The following is a 22,990-nucleotide window of genomic DNA, read 5'->3' as shown; positions in this document are numbered from 1 at the left end:
TCATAATACACAAATTAGAGATTCTAATTTGTGATAAAATAAAATTTTGTTTGATGTAAAACAAATTAAGAATCTAATTTACATGTTTCAAAAAATTTTCCATAACAAATCTACCTCTCAAATTTGTAAATAAAAAAAAAACAAAAAAACCACTTAAATTATAACACAAAGGGTTAACTGCAAAAAACGCCCCTTAATTATTTAAACGCTGACAAAAATGTACCCGAATGTTACTATCAACAAAAATGCCTTTAAATAATTTAAAAATACAACAAAAATACCCAACAGTAAATATGTATTTTTAAAAAATACTTTAGAGATTGAATTTTGATGTAATTTTTTGCAAGCATGATTAGAAAAATAATAATATCTCAATTTTATAATTATTCTTACAAAAAATTGCATCAAAATTTAATCTCTAAGGCATTTTTTGAAAATACATATTTACTGTTGGGTATTTTTGTTGTGTTTTTAAATTATTTAAAGGTATTTTTGTCGATAGTAAAATTTGGGTGTATTTTTTGTCGGCGTTTAAATAATTCGGGGGAGTTTTTGGTAGTTAACCCTAACACAAAAAATAAAAAACCAGTTATCGGATCCGGCTCAACACAGGCACAGTTTGACTGGAAATTCTGTCATTTGGTCGAGTTGAACCACCCTTCGAACCGCCTAACATCAGACCCGTAAAAAAGGTTTGATACGCCTGGGTTTCATCAAAACGACGTACCCTAATCTGCTCAGTGATCAGCCTCAAGACCTCAACGAACGTCTCCTTCCTCTCGCACTCACCACTCAGTCTCGTCACTCGCTCATCTCTCTCACTGTCGCTCTCGCACTCAAGCTCTCTCGTCTCCAGTCTCGCACTCAAGCTCGTCGTCTCGTCGCCGTCTCGCACTCAGTCGCGCGCCTTTCCTGCGCTCGTCGTCGCCGGCGGCAGAACCAGCAGGTCCCGGGGATTGTCGTCGTTGTTGTATTCTTGCCTCGGGCCTCACTATCAGCTTCCTTTGCGCAACCAGCAGCTGGTCCCCCGATTTGGTAAGTTGCAACAAATTCCCCTGTTCTTTCTTTTTCAATTTTGTTGCTGTAATTATCACTGAGCCTTGAATTTGTTGCTGTCTTGCTGAAATAATCACCTAGCTAAATCTTGTATTGCTGAAAATTATCATAGTTGAATTCGTTGTTGAAAATTGTCAATCAGATGAATTTGTTGCTCTAAGTTTTGATTCTTAGTATTGATTGATTTATTTATTCTTACATAGGCGGTATTGATTTATTCTTAGCTGTGTCTTCTCTCTCCACCGTCGTTGTTGCTATGTAATATCTCTCCAGCGAGGCTGCAACCTGTGACCTCATCGCCAATCTGCTCTCCTCTGGTGTTATGTGCCTCTCTCCGCCGCTGTTGTGCTCTCTACTCATCCAGTTTCGGTCACTTCCTCTGTACTCTCTCGCCGCCAGTCAGCTCTCTCCAACGGTGTGCTCTCTTGTACTTTTGTTTGCCGCTCTCGATATCTTGGCTTTTGATTACTTGATTATTGAATATTTTTGAAATTTCTATTTTCTTAGATTGGGTTAAAATACAGTGGGTGATTAAGCTTGATTAATTTACTTGTGTATGATTAAACCTTGTTACTTTAAGAAAGAATGGACTAATTAACATTCTGGAGCCTTAATTTGCTTCTGTTTTGCTTGCCATTAGAATTTAATTAGACAAATGGAAGGAGATAGGCCTTATTTTGCTTCTGTTTTGCTGGCCATTTAGGTTTCCTAATCCATCTTCATTAAACACGATATAATAAGTGCCTTGCATATGATTGTTTGCAGTTCTTGATTAATATTTTGTTCCTATTTGGATCTTGAACATATGGCATTTCAAATGCCTAACAATTTGTAATATGTGTGAAAGGATCTGCTGCATCTTTACAGGCTATTTCCCTTGAAATTGCTTGCTTTGCTTTGATCAGCTGATGTAATAAATTTGGAACTTAATCAAAATTCAGAATTGTCAATATTTAAAAAAATTGTCAAGTTTTATTACATTTTTCTCCATGCCTGGAGAATACAATTAACATAAACATAATACATAAGAAGAATATGGATGGATCGTTTTGGCCCTTGATTTGTCGTTGTTATGTGATCTGATGTTTTGATGAATTTAACTATTGATCTGTCATTTTTGCTTCTGAACATTGATTTTCAATTGTTGCAATTGTCACAAAATGAGCTTTTAGTTTGATGCTGGAGTGTACTATAAGATATTGTAGTGTGAGACTATGCTGTTTACAGTGGGCACTGGAATTGTTTGGTTTTGATGCTGGGCAGCGTACTCTCTAATTCTATGATAAGTTTCAGAGTTAATTGTGTCTTGTTTGTCATCTGTTTTTTAAGTGGTTAATTGGGTTTACTGTTTTCTTTTGGTTAGAAATGTCTTATACTTGTTTATTTATATTTTTGTACTCATTAAATTGAGTTAGCTGTTTCTGTCAAATCAATAAATTAATTTTGGATTTATTATATAATTATATCTTGTTCAACCGGTTCAATTAGTGACCCACTAGTGGAATATTGACTCAGTGCCTCAGCTGAGTCATTCACCAAATCAAATTTAATAACTACTTGATTTCCTGTATCAATGGCAAGTACTCAGGTTTCAAATGACTGCATGATTCTGGGGTGATGGGCTATAACTGCATGGCCAAATTTGAGCCAAACCTTGTATTTGTAATTATAGCCTCGGTATGAATGCCAGACATTTATTCTGGTGAATGAGTTGGGACATCCTTTTATGTCTGATGATTATGTTTTTGAATGGCAGTAGGCATGTCACAGTGGAAGCAACGATAGTAGAGCCTGGTCAAAGAACCTACTTCGTTCCTAAACCTCTTCAAATTTCTTTCCCCTGCCTGGATCTTTTTGTCTAGTAATTTGGAGCAGGAAGCTCTGTTTGTGCCTTTGGTGGTTAAGTTGTGTATTGTACGGCAATGGATTTCATAGAATCTTCAGTTCCAGAAGCACTAGATTGTGATCTCTCAATTCCAAGGGGTGGACCCATTTATGTTCCCAATATGGTCAGCCCCTCCACAAGGGTTCCTCAGTTTGAAAACTCTATAATTTCTGAACTTCAGGTCTCTCTCTCTCTCTCTCCCCAACAATTTTGCTACCTTTTCCCCTTAGTCTTCTTTGAAAAACTGTTTTTTGTTTATGCAGAATCTAGAGGCTGAATTATCACAAGATGCCACCCGAATCTCTGATGATGATGTCTCGTATGCATTCTTACTGTTATTGTTTTCCTCCTCTCATCACTGCTCATTAATACATAGGGTCTCTACTTGTTAATGGTATTGATACATTTTCAGGGTTGATGATCTTAAAATATTTACAGAGGACGAGCTAATGGATATGTCTTTGAAGGAAGTATTTGAGGTATTCTCCATGAACTTTTATATTTTTCCTTTTGTTTAATATTTGAACAGATTTAATGGAAGTGCTATTGTAGGGTATGGAGAACAATGAAAATCGTCCACCACCTTCAGACCAATCCAAAGTGGGGTTAGTCATGCATGATTTTTTGTTAGTTATTACACTAATGTAGACGGCCCTTATCTGAATTCATTTTATACTAGGTTTCAGACTCTTAGTTTTTTTTTTTTCGAGCTGTATTGCTTCTCTCCTTCAACCTTATTGTGGATATGTGCAAGACTAAAAGTAGCAACAGAATAAGAGTAGTAGATGTAGCATAGAATTAAAAAAGAGAGAGTAGATAAGAAACAGAGGAGCTGGAACATATCAAGGTGATACTCTCAGTCTTTGATATATTCATATAAGAACTAAGTACTGAAAAGAAGGGAGCAAGGTAGCATTTGAGGAGCCACCACTCTCCTAAGGTTCTTCGCAGCCTAGATCCTTCCTGCCATATTGATTCCCTTCATCAATCTTATACACTCTCAATACTCTCTCCTATAACAGGATTCATCCCTCATTCGTGCCCTCTCCAATAACTTCTCCAGCTGTCCTATTTGTTACATCAGCTGGTCCCACTTTATTTTATTTTCATCTCTCTTTTCTTTCATTCTTCTATTGTAAAATAAAAGGCGAAGGAGCTATTTTACCACTCTTTTCTCTAACTATCTTAATTGCTTCTTTTCGCTCATTCTTCTTTTTTTCTTCACTTGGGTACCTAACAATTTGGTTGCAATTATGTCAAATACATGAATCTTAGTAATGTTTATGTAGTTGTACTACATTGATACTTGTCGTAAATTCTTTAGTGAAAATGCCATATACAGGGAGCCTAACAAAAAAAAATCTTATTGCATCTCTTTCAATTTCTTTCTCTATCAAGTTTTACACTTTGCAGTGAACAAATTATGTAAAGAGTTTCTTGTTGGATTTGTTGTAGGGGTGATGAAAAGAGGTCAAGGAAAAAACGGAAAGGAACAAATACTCCTATTCTTGAGGTATGCCAACTCTCTAAAAGAAATTATGTTCATGGCATTATTTTATGGTTAAATTGTTTCTTTCGTGTTGATAGTGACATACATGATATGCCATGACATTTTATCTTTATATATACATGAACTATAACTTGAAGGGTTGGCCCCTAAAAAAATGCCGGGGGCTTGGGCTTGGGTCACCACCTTTAAAATGGGATATTAAACATTTCATCTTGGTTTGCAATTTTGTTTCGTGTATGAGCTGAATCATCTGGATTCAATTATGTTCTTTTGCATTTAAGTCGATTTGATTTGATTTGATTTGATTTTATTTTTTTATCGAAACGTGATCAAGTGGATATAAGCATGTTAAATGTGCAAAGGATGTGTCAGAACTGTTTCTGTATTTGCTGTTGTGTGATTCAATTAAGTTTGCTGTTAGAATAAATAATGGAAATCGAAGCTTTTCACATATAGACTTTGAAAGGATATGTGTGCACAATCCCTTTGGAACTTATGATCATTTAGCTTTTCAATATAAAATATCTCTCTCTAATATCCAACTTTTTTGTCCTTTTCAAAAGAAGAAAAGCAAAAATAATCATTTATTTCATTAATTTACAGAGTGGTTGTATAGAAAAGGTGGAGCAAGTTGTGAGAATCAAACAAAGGCAAGAAGAAGACAAGGAATCAGCGAGACTTCATTCATTTAAGTTGGTATCATTACTATTTATGTGATTATTCCATTTTTCATCAGATCTATCTATTATTCTAATTTAATGTATCTTGTCTTTGTTTTAGTCCTGCTTGCAAGATCATTGAAACCCTCAAACCAGGCAGGAACGAAAGGATGAGATCACTTAGGTCCACAAATTATACCAAAAAGGTTGCTTTGAGATTCTTATCTGATATAAAAAATCATTTGGTTTCAAATTGGAAAATATGCACACTAATGTTATCCTACTGTTAGTAGTTAGAGTAATTAACTAAGTTGTATGCACTTAGAGATGCGTGCCTTATTGAATTGCTGTATTTCTTGTTTATGTTGTTCTCTTTGTTGGATCATATATATGTCTAACTTTTATCTCTTAAGTAGTTAGTTTATGACCATTATTGACCAACTAAAAGCATTAAAATTCATGTCGGAAATAAATCAGGCATTACTTAAAGATTTCCATTTGTGACTTCGATGCAGTTCGCTGCTATCCTGAATTGATGCTTTTTCATTGGCTGCTTCCTCAATAATGGACTCCTAATATTTGTTCAATATCCAATATATCATTATTATACTACAAATAGGTTCGAACCGTAATTGACTTGTGTGTGCCTTAACTTCTTCTTCTTCTTCTTCTTCTTTCCATGTGTATGCGCTTCTAGTCATTCTTCTGGTTTAATGTATGGCAGGTCAGTGCAGCAGATCTTCAACAACACATACCTGTGACATTTCCTGAAGTTCTTCTATCCGTGGAGGTTTACCATAATGTTCGACAGTGTGTCAAGGTATTCAACATCAATAGTTCAATACCATATTGATTTTAACAATGCTAAAATTCAATATGTAATTTCTGAAAAAAAAAAACTCTCCTATAACAAGTTAACTACCACAAAACAGCTGATTAACAACAGGTTCATCTCTGCGTATTTGATATTTTTACTTTTATTTTGGTAGACCCAAGAGTTGTTAGTTCTTGGAAAGCAGCCTTTAACTGATTTAAGGGACAAGATCCATTGCTCAATGGACCAGGTGATGCAAAAAGCTGGGCAGTATGATCCTTCTGGATATTTTCTCATTGAAGTAAGCATCTCTTTTACACTGGTATTAAGGTGATTTTTTATTCCTTGTACATGACAAAAAGGTCACTTTTTTGTAGGATGTATTTTACACTGATTTGAGAGACCCATCTGCTATTAATTATGCCAAACCTATACTGGATTGGCTCCGAAACTCAAAGGAGGAGGTGCAAAAAAAATGGGAATATATTATAAGTGGCAGACTACACCAGAAACATAAAGCAATTATGGGTGAAGTATCTGCATCAAACTTGCCTCGCTTTGCATCGATTGAGATGCAAAAGATACGTTTTTGTGACTTACTATTTCGACTTGGTGCTGGATACCTCTATTGTCACCAGGTAATTTCGTTTTAGTTCTCGGAATTAATGTTTGGTTATTACCCTCTTCCCATAGACACGTATGGTAAATCAAAGGGAAGTGTAGCTTAGCTTTTGCAATTTTACATCAGAGGGTAAAAGGGCTAACTACAGATACTTGAATACCATGATTTTTCTTATGCATAGAATGTTAGATGTGCATCTAATTTTTGCTCAAAATATATTAGAAGAAATCACGACACAGTTGCTTTCTTTTTTGTACGAGCAATGCTACGTGACTAACAAAATTTATCATTTTTGGCCAACACTAAAATCCTAAGTACTAAATTCTAAATCATAAACTTTAAACCCTAGTTAAAAATAAGGTGTTGGCAAATATTAATAAAAAGATGTTGGCCTCCCTGACATTTATCTTTTTCATATCTGCAGGGTGATTGCACGCATACCTTAGTGATTCGAGATATGAGGTTATTTCATACCGATGATGTGCATAATCGGACGGTTTATCCAATAGTCACCTTTCAACTGAAAACGGTTTTTAAGAAATGCAGTGCTTGCAAAATATTCAGAGCTACAAAGGTAACAGCCGATGACAAATGGACACCACAAAACCCTTGTTACTTTTGTGATGAATGTTTTTCGCTCCTCCACTTCAACGACGATGGCTTGCCATATTATAACAGCTTCCTAGAATATGATTATAATCACGATTAGTTCCTTTTAGTTTGAAGAACACTTTCACGAGGATGTCATAAAAAAACAAAAATTGCATTTGGTGGTGCATTTAGTTTGGTATCTACGGAAGCGCTAAAATCTCCGGAGCCAAGAGGATAGTATAGAGCGTAGTGTTAGATTAGATGGGCACTTGCATCTTTTAGAGGCATGTTTGCAAATTTTATGAACTAGATTTAGAGTCCCACAATGTACGAAAAATGAACGGTATAAATTTTTTGCACAAAATCTTTTAGATAATTAAAATGATACTGGAGAAATTTTGTATTTTATAGTTATAACATAATCAACCAATATAACTTAAAAAGTTAAAACAGAATTGTATTGTAATAAATTTTATAGTATAATACAATGATAATATAATAGTAAAATTAATTCGGTTAATATATATTATTTATATATATTGAAGTATTTGCTTAAATAAAAAATTATATCATAATTTTATAATATAATAAAATTTAATTATGTAAATCTATGTCGTATATATAATGAAGTATTTGTTTAAATATAGTTTTTTGATAAAGTGTAATGAAAACTGAAAAGCGTAACCTTTTTTTCTATTTGGTTTTGATAAGTTCAAGTATTTTTGTAACATTTTTTAAATATCATTGAATACCTATTGGCTTTTGCAATTTATAATTTTATTTTAAAAATTAAAAAAATTATAAAATATAATAAATAAAGTGATACATATTCAGAAGAATTTAAATTAAGTTATCTTTAAGAGATTTAAATTTAAATTAGTATATAGAAAATTTTGGCTTATTTTTAAGGGCAGTGCTACGGTGCGAAAGAAATTTTTTTCAGCAGATGCTGAAAAGACGTGGTGAAAGATGAGTTTTACGCGTGTTAAGTAGCAAATGCTGAAAAGACGTGGTGAAAGATGAGTTTTACGCGTGTTAAGTTAGCCTGACAAGTTCTGCAGAGATATCACAGATTCACAGAAATTGTCCAGTGCATGGAAATCATTAATATTAAATTAGTTGAAAAATTAATGTTGTGATTAGTTGTTGGACTTTTTTGGAGTTGACCAATAAATTTTTAAAAATTTTTAATGGTTGGGCTGGGTTCTAAATGTAGCCATAGCTAGTCCATTTGTTGATAATAATAGAAGCAAGGGAAATGGTATTATTAATTGAAGCGCCAGAGAGACAAAAATATAGGGGTTTTTATCAAATTATTAAGAATTTCAACTTCTAAATATATTCGGCTGCATTTGTTTATTTCAAATTCTATATTTTTACACTAATAAATATTAGGCTTATTTTTCATTGCTTTTATGTTTTTATAAAATTTTTTAAAATAAAAATAAATTTTTTTTCATAAAATCAAATTAATTTACAAATTCTATCTAAACCCTTAAAATTCTACATTCTCAAAAATATATATTAAATATTTGTCAATTTTAAATTAATATTCATTAATTTTAAATTTATAAACTAATTAAAAAAAAAAACTAAATATACCTCACTAAATCTTAAACACTAAACTAAAAATTTTACACCCTTAACCCCTAAATCCTAACTTCTAAATACTAAACTCTCAAGAACATACTCTAAACCCAAATCCCAAATCTAAAATACCCCAACTCTAACCTAATCCTAAACTATAATCTCAAATTACAAACTCTAAACACTCAATCCAAAATAAAAAATAATATTGAATAAAAAAACCCTTAAACATTAGTAGTGCCTTTGTTTAACTTGTTTAATTAGAATGATTTATTTTAAAATATATTATGCAACGTTAATTACTAATAGTTTTAAATTAAAAAATTTCAAATTATTTTTTTTCAAGTTTTTATTAATTTCAAATTATGAAATTCATTCTACTAGCTTTGTTTATTTCAATTTTTATAATTTCACACCCTTCTAGGTTATTTCTTCCTGGATTTATTTTTTTTCTTTAAGTTCAAGTTCGATTCATTTAATTTATGAGCTCAATTTCAGACTTACGAGTTCAACTTATCAAATTTAGAATAAAAGAGTAATAACCTAAAAGCCTTTAATTGAATAAATGAGTTATTTTTTTGTAGCAAAAGAAAAAGAAAAATCGATATGCTAGAATTTACATAGTATGCTTTAGATTTTAGGATTTACAATATAGGGTATACGATTTAGGTTGTGAATGTTAATTGTGTAGAATTTAGTAATTAGGTCCATTAGAATTTACGGTTTAAATTTGAGGGTTTATGGTTAAATTATTAAGATTTTAGGGTTTAATTTGAGGGTTTAAGGGTGTAGGATTTTTAGTTTAATGTTAAGATTTAATGAGGTATATTTAGTTTTTTTTTAATTAGTTTATAAATTTAAAATTAGTGAATATTAATTTAAAATTGACAAATATTTAGTATATATTTTTGAGAATTTAGAATTTTAAGGATTTAGAATTCGTAAATTAATTTGATTTTATAAAAATATTTTTATTTATATTTTAAAAAATTTTATAAAAACATAAAAGCAATGAAAAATAAGCCTAATATTTATTAGTGTAAAAATATAGAATTTGAAATAAACAAATGCAGCCGAATGAATTTAGAAGTTGAAATTCTTAATAATTTGATAAAAATCCCTATATTTCTGTCTCTCTCCAGCGCTTCAATTAATAATACCTTTTCCTTTGCTTCTATTATTATTATTATTATTATTATTATTATTATTATTATTATTATTATTATTATTATTATCAAATGGACTAGCTATGGCTACATTTAGAACCCAGCCCAACCATTAAGTATTTTCAAAAATTTATTGGTCAATTTTAAAAAAGTCCAACAATTAATCACAACATTAATTTTTCAACAAATTTAATATTAATGATTTCCATGCACCGGACAATTTCTGTGATATCTCTGCAGAACTTGCCTGGCACAGTATACCTAACTTAACACGCGTAAAACTCATTTTTCACCACGTCTTTTCAGTATTTGCTGAAAAAAAATTTCTTCCGCACCGTAGCACTGTCCTATTTTTAAATTTATTTGTTAGGGGCTTATTTAAAGACTTATTGTTACTCTTTTTGAATCAAATTTTGATGAATGAAATTTTTTGAATTTTTTTAAAAAACTTAGGTGTGAATAGAAGAAGTAGATGAGTCCTTTAACTGTTACTTCAAAAAATTAAATTGAGATAAAGGAGTTTTTTTCTTTGATTTTCTATCTTATACTAGATCTGTTCTATATTATTTGAATTTGGATCTCTAAATTTTAAATTTGTACTTTAGAGGGTAAATATAATCTTCTACCTTTGAATGGTTTCTCTCTCATATTTATTTTTGGTCTCACTTATAAAATAAATGGTGAAAAATCACACTTTATTTTTTAAAGTAAAATTTAAACTTTAGAGAATCCAAATCCCATATTATTTGGTATCAAATTTTAGGTATTAGAAAATTAGATTAATTCTTATTAATTAATATTTATTCTTCTTTTACTCTAATATATATATATATATATATATATATATATATATATATATATATATATATATATAATCTCTTGATCGTTCAAGCGCGGTACCGTCATTTCTTATTTGCTATTTCTCGTCATTCTTTGTTTCCTTTTTCTCGGCAGTTCGTGTCTTCCCTTGATTTTTTCCTTCTTTTTATTGTTTATTGTTCATTACCGTCTCGTGATTTTCTTTTGAAGCAATTTAGTGTTGGGAATATTATATCATTTTTCTTTGAGAAAATACCTTTTATAAAGAAATAAAATAGACACAATCATAACACAAGAATTTAACGTGGAAAACCCCAATTACTGGAGAAAAAAACCACGGCCGTTGTCAAATGACAACCAGAGAATATCACTATGTGAAAATTATTACAACACATAGACTTCTTTCTCTCTAACACCGGCACCCCAGTACACCCACACTCTCAAAGCAAATATTTAACTACACATCACAACACTCTCTAATCAAAGAGTATAGAGGAAAAGAAAAGTCAGATACAAGCTTTAAGTGTTTCCGACTGGTACAAAAAATATGGAGAACTTAGCCTCATATTTATAGCCTAGGCCACCCACTCTATTTGCTATCCTAAGCAATGTGTGACTAATTCAACCAAATCCTAACAATCTCCACCTTGATTGAAATAGTCACACATCTTCAGCTTCCATAGTCAACACCGACAATTCTTTGCTGCCATTGTCTATACCGACAATCATAGTTCAGAGAACTATCATACTCCACCATGAAAGTATACTCACTTGGAATTAGATCACTCCAAATATTTCGCCTTGGTACAGATCGAAACCTTGCTGAAAATTCATGGTGCAACTTCCAAATTGGCTTTTCCTGGAAGTTCTTCAGCTATCGACATAACTCCGCCATACACCTTGCATCTCAATACCAACCAATGTCCGTGTGCGATTGTGGACCCGATTGCCACAACTTATCCTTATCCATGGCAGTGCGGCAATACCATGAGGATACTTCTTATCTTCAACGCCTTGTGCAAACTTGATTGTATCAACACATCCTTGACTTGTATTTGCCACAAGCCAAAACTGATTCTTCCATCAAATTTCTCTATTTCAAGCTTCACAGCACTTGAATATCCTGACATTGTTGCAACCGTATACTGGAATAGTATAACTCAACTATAGACCGTGCACTAGGAAGGGTCTCTAGGAAAGAGAGGTGGGTCACAATGGACACACTTAAATACCAAGTCTTTCCTTAGCCAGAACCTTTCCAAACTGCACTCTCACAGTGTCACACTGCCTTCCAGCAACAACAACAACAACCAAAGATCAACCTCAAGCCACAGGACAAAATTCTTTTCTGATGTGGAAGGTCAGACTAGGCTGCAACCACAGAGCATACTAAGAATAAATCCCACCGAACCGAAACTCTGATACCACATGTTGGGAATAATACACCATTCCCCCTTGAGAAAATACCTTTCACAGAGAAATAAAATAGACACAATCACAACACAAGAATTTAACGTGGAAAATCCCAATTATTGGAGAAAAAAACCACAGCCGTTGTCAAATGACAACCAGAGAATATCACTATGTGAAAATTGTTACAACACATAGACTTCTTTCTCTCTAACACCGGTACCCCAGTACACCCACACTCTCAAAGCAAATATTTAACTACACCTCACAACACTCTCTAATCAAAGAGTATAGAGGAAAAGAAAAGTCAGATACAAGCTTTAAGTGTTTCTGACTGGTGCAAAAAATATGAACTTAACCTCATATTTATAGCCTAGGCCACCCACTCCATTTGCTATCCTAAGCAATGTGAGACTAATTCAACCAAATCCTAACATTTAGTATACAAAAAAAAAACATAAAAAAAAAGCAAGGTAAAATAAGAACAACAATGTCAAACCCCAAAAAAAAAAGAGTGCAACAGTAAAATGATTTTCAAGAGTAGTAAAAAGCAACCGCGGAGAGTTAATTGAGGGTAAAAACTAATTATGAATGCAAACACGAGTGACCTAATCCGAGTGCCATCATCATACATCATGAAAAATTGGTGTGTGCTATCATCATACCACGAGTTTTTTGAAAAGTTTCGTCAGTTAAAACAAGGTTCAAGATCAGTAAAGGAGTACCACAAGTAGTTATTATATTTGATGTGCAAGGCTAACGTTGAAAAGGGTCCTAAAGTTCTTATGAAAATTTTTTTTATTGGATTAAACAAAGAAATTATAGATACAGATAAAGTCGAACTTTACCATTATGTAACAACGGAGGATTTAGTCCATTTGACAATTAAGGTGGAGACGCAACAATAATTTATGGCAACTTGACACTCTTCAGACTCTAATTCTACACAGGGTTCTAAAGGAGCAAAGTTTGAGGATACGACAAAATTTACTATTGTAGATTTCAAGAAAAATATTATAGATTGATATCAGCAGACTTCTTATCCTATCTTTAATTCTACTTCACAACCAATCCTATCTTTAATTTTACTTCACATCCAGTAATAAAAGAATTTGTTGAGTATACTGTAGATGTAGATAAGTACTTAGAGGAACAAAATGTGCAACAATTCTAAAAGAGGTCTTTAGAATATGAGCAATTTAAAAAATAAGAGAGAAAAGAAAAGAATGAGAGAAGAAGAAACTGAAAAAAAGAATGAGTGTTTGAGTGAAAAGAATCTGACGCAGGAGCAAATAGAGTTAGTAGGTTAATTATATTAGTTAATTGTAATAAGGGAATACAAGTCCCATATTGTTTAAGATAGTGAATTTTGTGTTATGTATTAGTCCCACATCGTCCAAGTTATGAAGGCTTTTTCTTCTCCTACTAGTATAAATAACTCATGTACCTTTTATTTATGAAATAGAGTTGAAGTTTATTTGAATATGAAATAAGCTGTGTGCTTATTTTTCTCTAGGCTCTTTGAGAGGAAGAGGTGCATCCTTGACTTAGCCAACCAAGGTAGATTCATGGCTACTTTCACCATAGTGGGGTTGTTAACCTTGCCAAGATTGGTGACCCAAGCGGACGTCTCGGCATAAGAATCAATGTTTGAGTGAAAGAGAGGATTGAGAAAAAAAAAAAAAACTGAGAGAAATAAACATACTTGTAGAGAAATTTTGAAAGTTATAGTTTAGACAAGAGTGCATTAGTGTCTATGATATCCAAAAAGTCTTCAGAACTGCGTTTGTTTCTAAGAATAGGATAGGACAAGACACTGAGAACAGGACAAGACACTGATGGACAGAGACACAAAATTCTTGTATTATATTTGGTGATAAACTAGAACAAATTATGAAAATTTAATTTATTCTCATTTTTTTTCATTCAAAAATTTTGAGATGAAAAATATAATAATAAAAATATAATTATGAAAAATTAACAAGAATAATGAAAGAAAAAATAAAAAATAAGTTGTGTCCCCTGTTAGTGTCTCCGTGTCCTGTTAGGATGGATACAAAATACACTAATTCAGTGTCTCTGGACACATTGTCTCTGTCCATATTTCCTCTGTCAAATACGATTTTGTGTCTCAGTGTCCCTGTCTCAATGTCCTGTCTCTGTAAACAAACATAGTCCAGTTTTTCATATATCTAACCATGCATTGCCTAGTGTTTACATGTCCAATTTTAAAAGTTTTGCCGATCTATTGGTGAATTTTGAAGGAATTAATATGGATAGAAGGAGTGAAGGACAACTAATTTCATTTTATAGTGAGCGGTAATATGAAACATGTCTCAAATATTCAAAATATGACAAAGTGCAGTTTGTTTTGAATTTGATAGTTCAAGCGATCTTGAACAAAAGGCATGCACAGTAGACTCAGTTGCTAGGCTGTTTTTCAAAAGTGATTAAACAAGATTCGAAGACGATTTTTTTTTTGTAGAGGGGGAGAATGATATGTGTTCAGAGAACTTTTTAGTCTATGTTAGTTTGTTTTGTTGTTAGGGTTTGTTAGAAGATTTGATTTAGTTCTAATTTGCTTAATAGTATTTTTTGAAAGTTTAAATTTAAATCAAATCAAATCTAATCTAATAAAGATCAAATTTAATTAAATTAAGTTATCTTTAGAAAATTTAAATTCAAATTAAATATTTAAAAAAATTTAGTCTATTTTTAAACTAATATGTTAGGGGCCTATTTAAAGACTCTTTATTACTTTTTCTGAATAAATTTTTATAAATAAAATTTCTTTGAGTTTCTTTAAGAAATTTGGATGTGAACAGAAAAAATAAAGTGTATCAAAAAATCAAATTGAAGTAGAGAAGTCCTTTTCTTTAATTTTTTATCTTATTTTGAGTTTCGTTCTGTATCATAAAGTGTTTGGTCTATAATATAATAAAAATAGAGTAATAGGCTAATATTTTAATTCATAGAATTAATGATAGATAAATAATATGATAATTTTCTTAGAAAATAGTCTAATAATAAATTTATTATTAATTACGAGATAATGATAGTAAAGACTATTAAATGAGAAGAGATATAGAAAAAATAAATTTAAAAATCTATAAAAATTACAAACTTCGCAAAAAAAAAAAAAAATTGATGCGGCAATAGATAACATAGATGAGATGTCATTTTTTAATAATAAGAATATTTTTAATATTCGATTTTAGTTTAATTTATTTTACGTCTCACAAAATATATATCAGTATTTATAAGATCATATGTTATAGAAATTATTTTAATTTATTAAATTTGTACAAGATAACAAAATTTAATTGATTATCTATAAAAATAAAACTGTCTCTAAAAATGAGAACGATTTCATTGAGAAGTGAAATTTGGAACCATTTTACTTGATGTAATGTCATATTTAAAATTCTAAACAATACTTCATTGCAATTGCTTTAAGAAAACATGGTATTTATTTTTATACATATAAAACAGATTTATCTGTTTACTCCTTTGTAAAAAACGTCTACAGTATACCTACAGTGAATTTCTTGAAAGATGCACGTGTAAGTTAATATCGCAATGGTTTTTGATATCAAATATAATGTTTTTCTTACATATGTAGTATTGAATAGTGAATATTCAATAAAGTTTGAAAAATTCTTAAATTTTTATTTACTCCAGGATGTAAAATTATTTTTTCCCCATCAATTTCATTTATTTGAAATGAATGAATGAGAATATTCTATGGAGCAAAATAAAATTTACTTCATGGAGTATGAAAGAACATTATATTCAAAAGATGATATTCACAATTCAGATTGCAGAATAATAGTTCGAAAGATACAATAATTAACATATAGCTTTTCTATACCAGTTACATTCTGCAAGAAAAATGATACATTAAGGTTTTAAAAATAAAATGCTGGACATGTCAAATTAATGAGTAAACTACTGTTTGTATTTACGAAAATTGAAAACGCCGACACATCTATTTATAAAAAATAGAAATTATCATTTGTACCTATAAAAAAATAGATTTTTATAGGCAAAATTATCTAAATTTTAAAAAATTAAATAAAATTTTTAAATTATTCTTCTCTCCATCACTATTATCATAATCTCTCTCTTCTCTCTCTCTCTCTAAATGTTCTTAGCGACTCCAATTCCAAATTCTACCACCACTCTCCTCCCTAACTACCACCATCACTGTCTCCATTACCATCACCATCACCTTCATCGCCACCCTTCCTCTTCCCTCCACCTCTTCGACCCCAATCTCAACCGCAAGCTCCACTTTTCCCTCACCTTCCGAAACTCCAACACTATCGCCTCCTCCTCTATTGTTTCATCCATCAAATTCAGCAACACAATTCAGCAACACAAAAAGATTCAAACACACTTTTACACTCAAAACAACACGATAAATTCCAAAATTTTTATTTTAACAAAAAAAGTTTTCTCCCACCTGTCTAAATCACTAATATTCTAACTAATCTGATGCTACGTTTATCTAATGTTAATTTGATTCAAATAAATCTATGAAGATGATAACATAATAATGAAAAGAGAGATCTTTATTTACTTAAGGAGGCGAAGATCGAAGAGGGTGCGTGAGAACTTGATGCGGCCGAACTTGGAGGCGGGCATGGTGAGGTAGATGCAGAAAAGGCCGGTGGCGAAGACAAAGAATATGGTAACGGCGGCGAAAAATTCACAGCTATTGAGAGGAAATTTCTCCGATTTGGGCTTCTTGGCAGCGGGGGAGTCGTCTTCCTAAGGAGCAACTTACCGGTATCGACCACCGTGACGCTCCACGGCATCCTTAGATCCCAACGAATCACTCATAATGCTCGCAACATCCTTAGATCTAGAGTTTCTTTTCGGCATAGACAGAGGCTGAGCTTGCATTAGATGATTATGCTGGTGATGGTGGTGCTGGTGCTGTTGAGTCGCGTCTGACACCGATGAGGGAGTGTGGCGAAGGGGTTAGGATGACGGTTGAGGAGGAGGGCAAAGCGGTGGTACTAAGAACATTGAGAGAGAGGGAGAGAGGGAGGATGAGAGATAATGGTAGTAGTGGTGGGGAGAAGGATAATTTGAAAATTTTATTTAATTTTTTAGGGTTTGAATTTTACCTACAAAAATATATTTTTTATGGATACAAATGATAATTTTTGTCTTGTATGGATAGATTGTTTTCAATTTTAGTTTACTCCAAATTTATTAATGTATGAGTACTACTAGTACTCCCTGCTTAGTGGGTATTGTATGACATTAGTAGGTAACAGCTGTATAGAATATGAAAGAGGTAATTAGTATTATGTCTTTTCTTTTTTTTTTTTTTATTTTTTTGGCTATATATAGCTCCACCTTTAGTCTTTGTAAAGGTGTGATTTTTTCACTAATGGAGTAGACACATTTCTCTTTTTTTTGGCTTGCATAGTAAAACCTTTATTTTTCACCAAGAGATTTGCAGCTCAGAACAAATTTTATCATGGTGCGGTGAGTTTGGAGGAGCTGCAAATATTGCTAAATGAAAATTGTGAACTTTTTCCCCTTCTTTCCACGACATCCATGGCAGATAGAGAAGCGGGAGCGGATAATCCAAAAAATTCGCAACTACAAACATTTTCAGTGAGTGATTTACAAAACCTCATGAGATTAATGAATCAATTTGCCAGCTGTTCATACCTTAATCCAATAAATAAGAGCCAGACCCAATAATACAAAAGGTCCACCAATAAAAGTGGACTTCATTATAAACCCGACCTCTTTAAAGAGGTTGGACATCAACAAAGAGATCCAATTCTACTTGATTTGAATGAGTGACTGCCTCTGGATATTTCTCCGCTACATTTAGAAAAGATAGAACTACTCCAATAAAGGTGGTTAGCTATTCTACTATAAATGCACTGAAACTCCCAGGTATAATTCACGTTCTACTCTACTTAAAACCTGCTTAAAACCCTTGTTAACTTAAGTATCGGAGTCTCTTGTAGGTACCACCCCCTACCTTCTCACGAGAAACTCGGACAGGCGACACCTCGGCACCAAAAAAGTCGAACGTTGTCATATTAAGGGATCTGGACTTCACGTTCAGACCCAAATCAATGTTTTATAAATAACCCTTGGAACACTAACCTTCAAACGCAAGTAGGGATATCAACATTGAACCAATTCAAGATCAGACAAGTCCTTCTACCTCCATCCAAATGAAAGCCGAGGTTTATTACTAACTCAAACTCCTCTTACAACTCGAAATTATTACTTATGGATGAGATCGATTTGGCTATCCATCAAATCGAAGAACAAGTTGGGATTCATTGATGGAACCATTCCGAACCTGAAAAAAACTGACTCAACCTATGAAACTTGAGTCAGATGCAACACCTTTGTACTATCGTGGTTGCATTCTTTCCTAAGCGTAGAGATTCTTCAAAGTGTTCTTTGGTGTAAGGTGACTTCGGAGTTCTGGAACGATCTCAAACACAGATTCTATGATAGATTCTACGAAGGTGATTTGTTTCGAAAAGCTTATCTTCAAGAGGAGATGTTTGCAATGAATTAGGGAGATCTATCCATCACTGCATATTTCACTAAACTTAAGGAAATTTGGGAAGAACTTGATGAGTTTAAACCAATCCCAACCTGTGCTTGTGGAGCATTATACTCATGTGGACTGAAGATCATAATATAATATAGAGACCAAGAACATGCTGTTAGAATTTTGAGAGGGATAAATAACCAATAGACAACAGTGAAATCACAAATTATGTTAATGGTGCCAGTATCCAATGTGAATTTCATCTACTCTTTGCTTTTGCAACAAAAAAGATAATTAGCCAACTCAAATCAAAATGAAAAAATAGTGCTGATTAATGCCGTCAAATGTTGGAGAAACTGATAATAAAAACAATATTAACTGGTGTAAAAGCATTTCTGGCTTTTCAAGTAATTTGATAGTTATTCTTAGCGGCTGCTTTTTGATATTGACATATTGTATATTGCATACCAAATTTTCTGGGATTAACACATGCTAAGATTGTATCTGCCCTTTTTATTGATATGTCTTGGGAAACTAACAGTAGTAACAATTCTACACTAATCCATTCTTAAAGCATGAATGGATCACTTTTCTCAGAGGATTAAAACAAAAAAAAAAAAACAAAAAATTCAAATTCCTGCATGTAATGTAATGTCCTTCAAATAACATTACCTTTTGAAATTTGAACCTAGTATTCACATAAAGATAGTCTGCAAACATGCTAGATACAACATTCTCCTAAAAACAAAGAAAGCAAAAAGAAAAAAACAAACCAAAGATAGTACAACTGAGCATATGACACAACTATATAAACACATAGATGAACAACTTAACACACCATTAATAACAATGTACTAAGTGATTGTCTAATTCAGATCATGGGTGGCTTGGTGCAATAAAAGGAGGTGCAGAAATAGGCATTGTTGGCATTGAGCTAGAACTTGTGACATTGTTTCCAAAACCACCTTCTGTGGTACAACAAAGTTTTATGCAATCAACAGGGTTCTGATTTACAGCATTGCACTCCTTCTTGCTCCTCTGTAGCGGTTTCTCCGGCAAACAGTTGCGGCGATCATCAAAGACAGTTCTTTTTGATGTCAAGTTCCGGCAAATTCCCTCTTCCTCGCAGAAGAAGTTATAAGAAAATGTGAAATTGGCCAAGTTGGGAAGCTCACAAACTCCCATAGGGACTATGCCGGTCATCATATTGTGTGCCAAATTGAGCTGCTCCAAATGAGAAAGCCCTGCAAGGCTATAAGGAATTGGGCCAACAATTTTGTTGAAACTAACATCAAATACTCTTAATTTGTAGAGAAATCCAACTTGCTGTGGCAAACAACCTTGTAAACTGGTGTTGATCATGACAAGCTCTTCCAGTGTTTCAGCTAAGTTTACTATGCTTTCTGGAAGACAGCCTCCGAATCTGTTGTTGGCGAAAACCAGGACAGAGGCCGAGATTCGGCCGAAGCTTCGTGGGATGGAACTGCTAAGACGGTTGTTATTGAGAAATATTGCATCAAAGGTTTTGTTAAAGAGATCAACAGGCAATGAGCCTTCGAATTCGTTGAACCGAATGTCAAGGTATCTGAGGGAAGGAAGGGAAAGAACAACCGTTGGAAAAGGTCCAACAAATCTGTTGTTGCTAAGATCAAGCTCGTGAAGGAGACTGAGGTTGCTTAGTGTTCTTGGGAGGATGCCGCAGAAGCGGTTGCTGTTGAGATGGAGCAGAGCAAGGTCTGAAAGCAGGCCTAATTCGGCCGGTAGGAAGCCGGCTATGTCGCCGTGGTTAAGGTCAATGCCTGCTACAACTGTCACTTTAGGGTCATCTTGTGATGGAGCACAATACACACCTGTGTAATTGCAAACTCTAGGACCTACCCAGTTGCCAGTGAAGTTTTTTGGGTCGGAATAGATGACACTCTTCCATGCTTGCAGCGCAAGAAAGGCGCCATCAAGCCTCGGATTCCGGGTGTTGTGGTGGTGATGGTGGCCACCCCGGTTCTGACCATTGGCCACACTATGCTTTGCATTAAGGTTTTTGAAGAAGCAAGATAATTGTACAAGAAAGAGGAATAGAACAAAAGTGGTGAAAGAAGAAGAAGAATAAGAAGATGAAAGCAAACCCATTTCTTTGTGTGAGTGGTAAATGACTAATGACTTCATCAATATATGTAATGAAGTAAGGTCTTTCATTTTCAGTGTAAAAAGTCTTAGTCTTATTGCTTAATCATGTTGTCTTGAACATGTTTAAATTAGTACAATCAAAAATTTAAAATTGGTAAGAGAAAAAAAAAAACATGGATTCCATAGTCCAAACAATATCACAACCACCTGCTAAAGTAGTAAAGTGATGCTTAACATTAATGTCACATAACAAAAAAAAATCTAGGAACCAATGTTGGGTGGGGGCCTTAGAGTACTCTCTACCAATGAGTTTTCTAGATGCAAGAAATGCTAAGTAGGATGAAATTAGAAATTATTCTATCCTCGTAAAATATTTTAAGTGGATTCTATTTAATATATTCATGAAGTCACATTAGTCTCTATTATGATAAATACATTTTTATTTATGAAGAAAAACAATTTATTTTTTTAATGAGTAAAGTATCGTTTTTGTTCTCAACGTTTGAGGTAAATCTTATTTGTGTTTCTAATGTTTAAATCGTCCTATTTGTATCCTTAACGTTTGTAAAAGTGATTCAATGTTATCCTGCCATCAATTACACATCATGAGCGCTTTAATTTGAGTTTTAAAAACTTTTTCTTGAAGTTAGAATATAAATGTTTGGGATAGAATCGATGATCTACTCCGAAAAATAGCTCATCAAATGTTGAAACTAATTCCTACAACATTTATATAATTCACTTTTCTAAGGACATAATTGAATCTAAACACAAATAGTGGGTATAATATTAAAATCGACCACATCCAAGTAGGACCCAATTGAGAATGAATACATCTAAGTGAGAATAATTGAAAAATATAATCTGATTTGTTAGTATAATTGATAGTATTAGGATAACATTGAATCACTTTTATAAACGTTAAGGATACAAATAGAACGATTTAAACGTTAGGGACACAAATAGGACTTACTACAAACGTTAGGGACAAAAACAATACTTTACTTTTTTTTAATAGATACTTCGGAATATCCTTCCAACTATTAAAAAAGAAAAGTATAATTACTTCTTAAGATTTCAAGATATTGGACTTTGTAACTTTTATTTAATTTAGTATTTAAGAGAATGCTTAATAATATTTTTAAGAAGTTATATTATCAAGTTTTATATTTTCTAAAATTAAAAGTCTGATGGCTCTTATGAATATAAAATAATTTTTATTTTTTAAATAAATTAGGCCCATTTAATTTTTTATATGGTATTAGAAACCTGTTTAAAAACTTGATATTTTTTACAAGTGTAAGACAGTTTTTATCTTTTGAACTAATTTGTAGAGTAAATTAGACCTACTTAATTTCTTATATATATATTTACTCATTTATGAATAGATAAATCACCATTTAATTAAATACCCTTCTCTATAAACTTACAATAGTTTAAAAATTTAGTTAACAAGTAGTTTAAATACTAGTTGAGGTGTTAAATAACATTTTTTTCATTGAAAATCCAAAAACTTGAATTTTCAAACCAATGTTATGTATTTATTGAATTATTTTCTTATAAAAAGAATGTTGGCACTTATTAGCAAGACTTATAGTTTAATAGGATGACACAAACGGCTTGTACTTTGATGCAAAGTCAATAGTGTTATTGATGCTATTTGCACATGACCTTGGAAACTTGACCATGCGCATTATAAGGACTTACCTCCTTCCAAGTTGTTTGAGTGGAGCTGGAGAAGGACACTCTCTTAGAGAGCAAAAGAGAGAGAAAACAAAAACAATGGGGTTTCTTTAAAACCAAGGGATAATGAAGAATTTTTGTCTAATGTTCTAAGTCATGAACAATATATCCACCAATTGGATTCCACTATTCATAGTCCTAAGTGGCAACTACCTCTTATTCAAGTTTGTTTCTTGAAAATCTTGCATTGGAGCAAATAAAATGATTACTTTGATTTTATTTTGTTTACTTCATGCTTCTGAATTCTTGGCAGTTAGTGTGTTACATCTTCAAATTAATGCTTGAACTAGTTGAATGTATCTTTCAAATGAATATATTGGTTAACATTATGCAGTAATGAGCATTGCATAGACTTCATACCACAAACTGGGGTACGATGAATAACTTATGATGGCATTAGTTATGATTTATGAAATATGTATCTTTGCATAATCTATAACTTATAGTAAAGAGAAATGTT

General features: G+C 32.5%; 2 protein-coding genes across 7 annotated transcripts; one reads left to right on the top strand and one right to left on the bottom strand.

Moving 5' to 3' along the window:
• The first annotated feature begins 671 nt into the window (after positions 1–671).
• On the top strand, positions 672–7,540 carry LOC112737693 (snRNA-activating protein complex subunit). Of its 6 annotated transcripts, none has more exons than XM_025787711.3 (13): positions 672–1,035; positions 1,260–1,471; positions 2,813–3,122; positions 3,205–3,260; positions 3,354–3,420; positions 3,494–3,546; positions 4,397–4,454; positions 5,055–5,143; positions 5,232–5,316; positions 5,835–5,930; positions 6,100–6,225; positions 6,302–6,562; positions 6,971–7,540. In XM_025787711.3, the coding sequence occupies exons 3-13, from the start codon at positions 2,979–2,981 to the stop codon at positions 7,253–7,255; spliced, it is 1,320 nt and encodes a 439-aa protein (XP_025643496.1). In that variant the 5' UTR covers positions 672–1,035; positions 1,260–1,471; positions 2,813–2,978; the 3' UTR covers positions 7,256–7,540. The 6 variants fall into 6 exon arrangements, with proteins under 6 accessions (XP_025643496.1, XP_025643497.1, XP_025643499.1 ...); XM_025787712.3 differs by having other exon boundaries at positions 713–1,035; positions 2,816–3,122; XM_025787714.3 differs by having other exon boundaries at positions 716–1,035; positions 1,330–1,471.
• An 11,564-nt stretch (positions 7,541–19,104) lies between these two features.
• LOC112735813 (leucine-rich repeat extensin-like protein 4) lies at positions 19,105–20,924 on the bottom strand. The gene has a single exon (XM_025785301.3). It carries the CDS (start codon positions 20,854–20,856, stop codon positions 19,540–19,542), a length of 1,317 nt encoding a protein of 438 aa, XP_025641086.2. The 5' UTR covers positions 20,857–20,924; the 3' UTR covers positions 19,105–19,539.
• Positions 20,925–22,990: the final 2,066 nt, after the last annotated feature.

This window comes from Arachis hypogaea, chromosome 13 (genome assembly GCF_003086295.3).
Source record: "Arachis hypogaea cultivar Tifrunner chromosome 13, arahy.Tifrunner.gnm2.J5K5, whole genome shotgun sequence".
Taxonomy (NCBI): Eukaryota; Viridiplantae; Streptophyta; class Magnoliopsida; order Fabales; family Fabaceae; genus Arachis; species Arachis hypogaea.
This window is presented reverse-complemented; position numbering and strand designations above follow the sequence as displayed.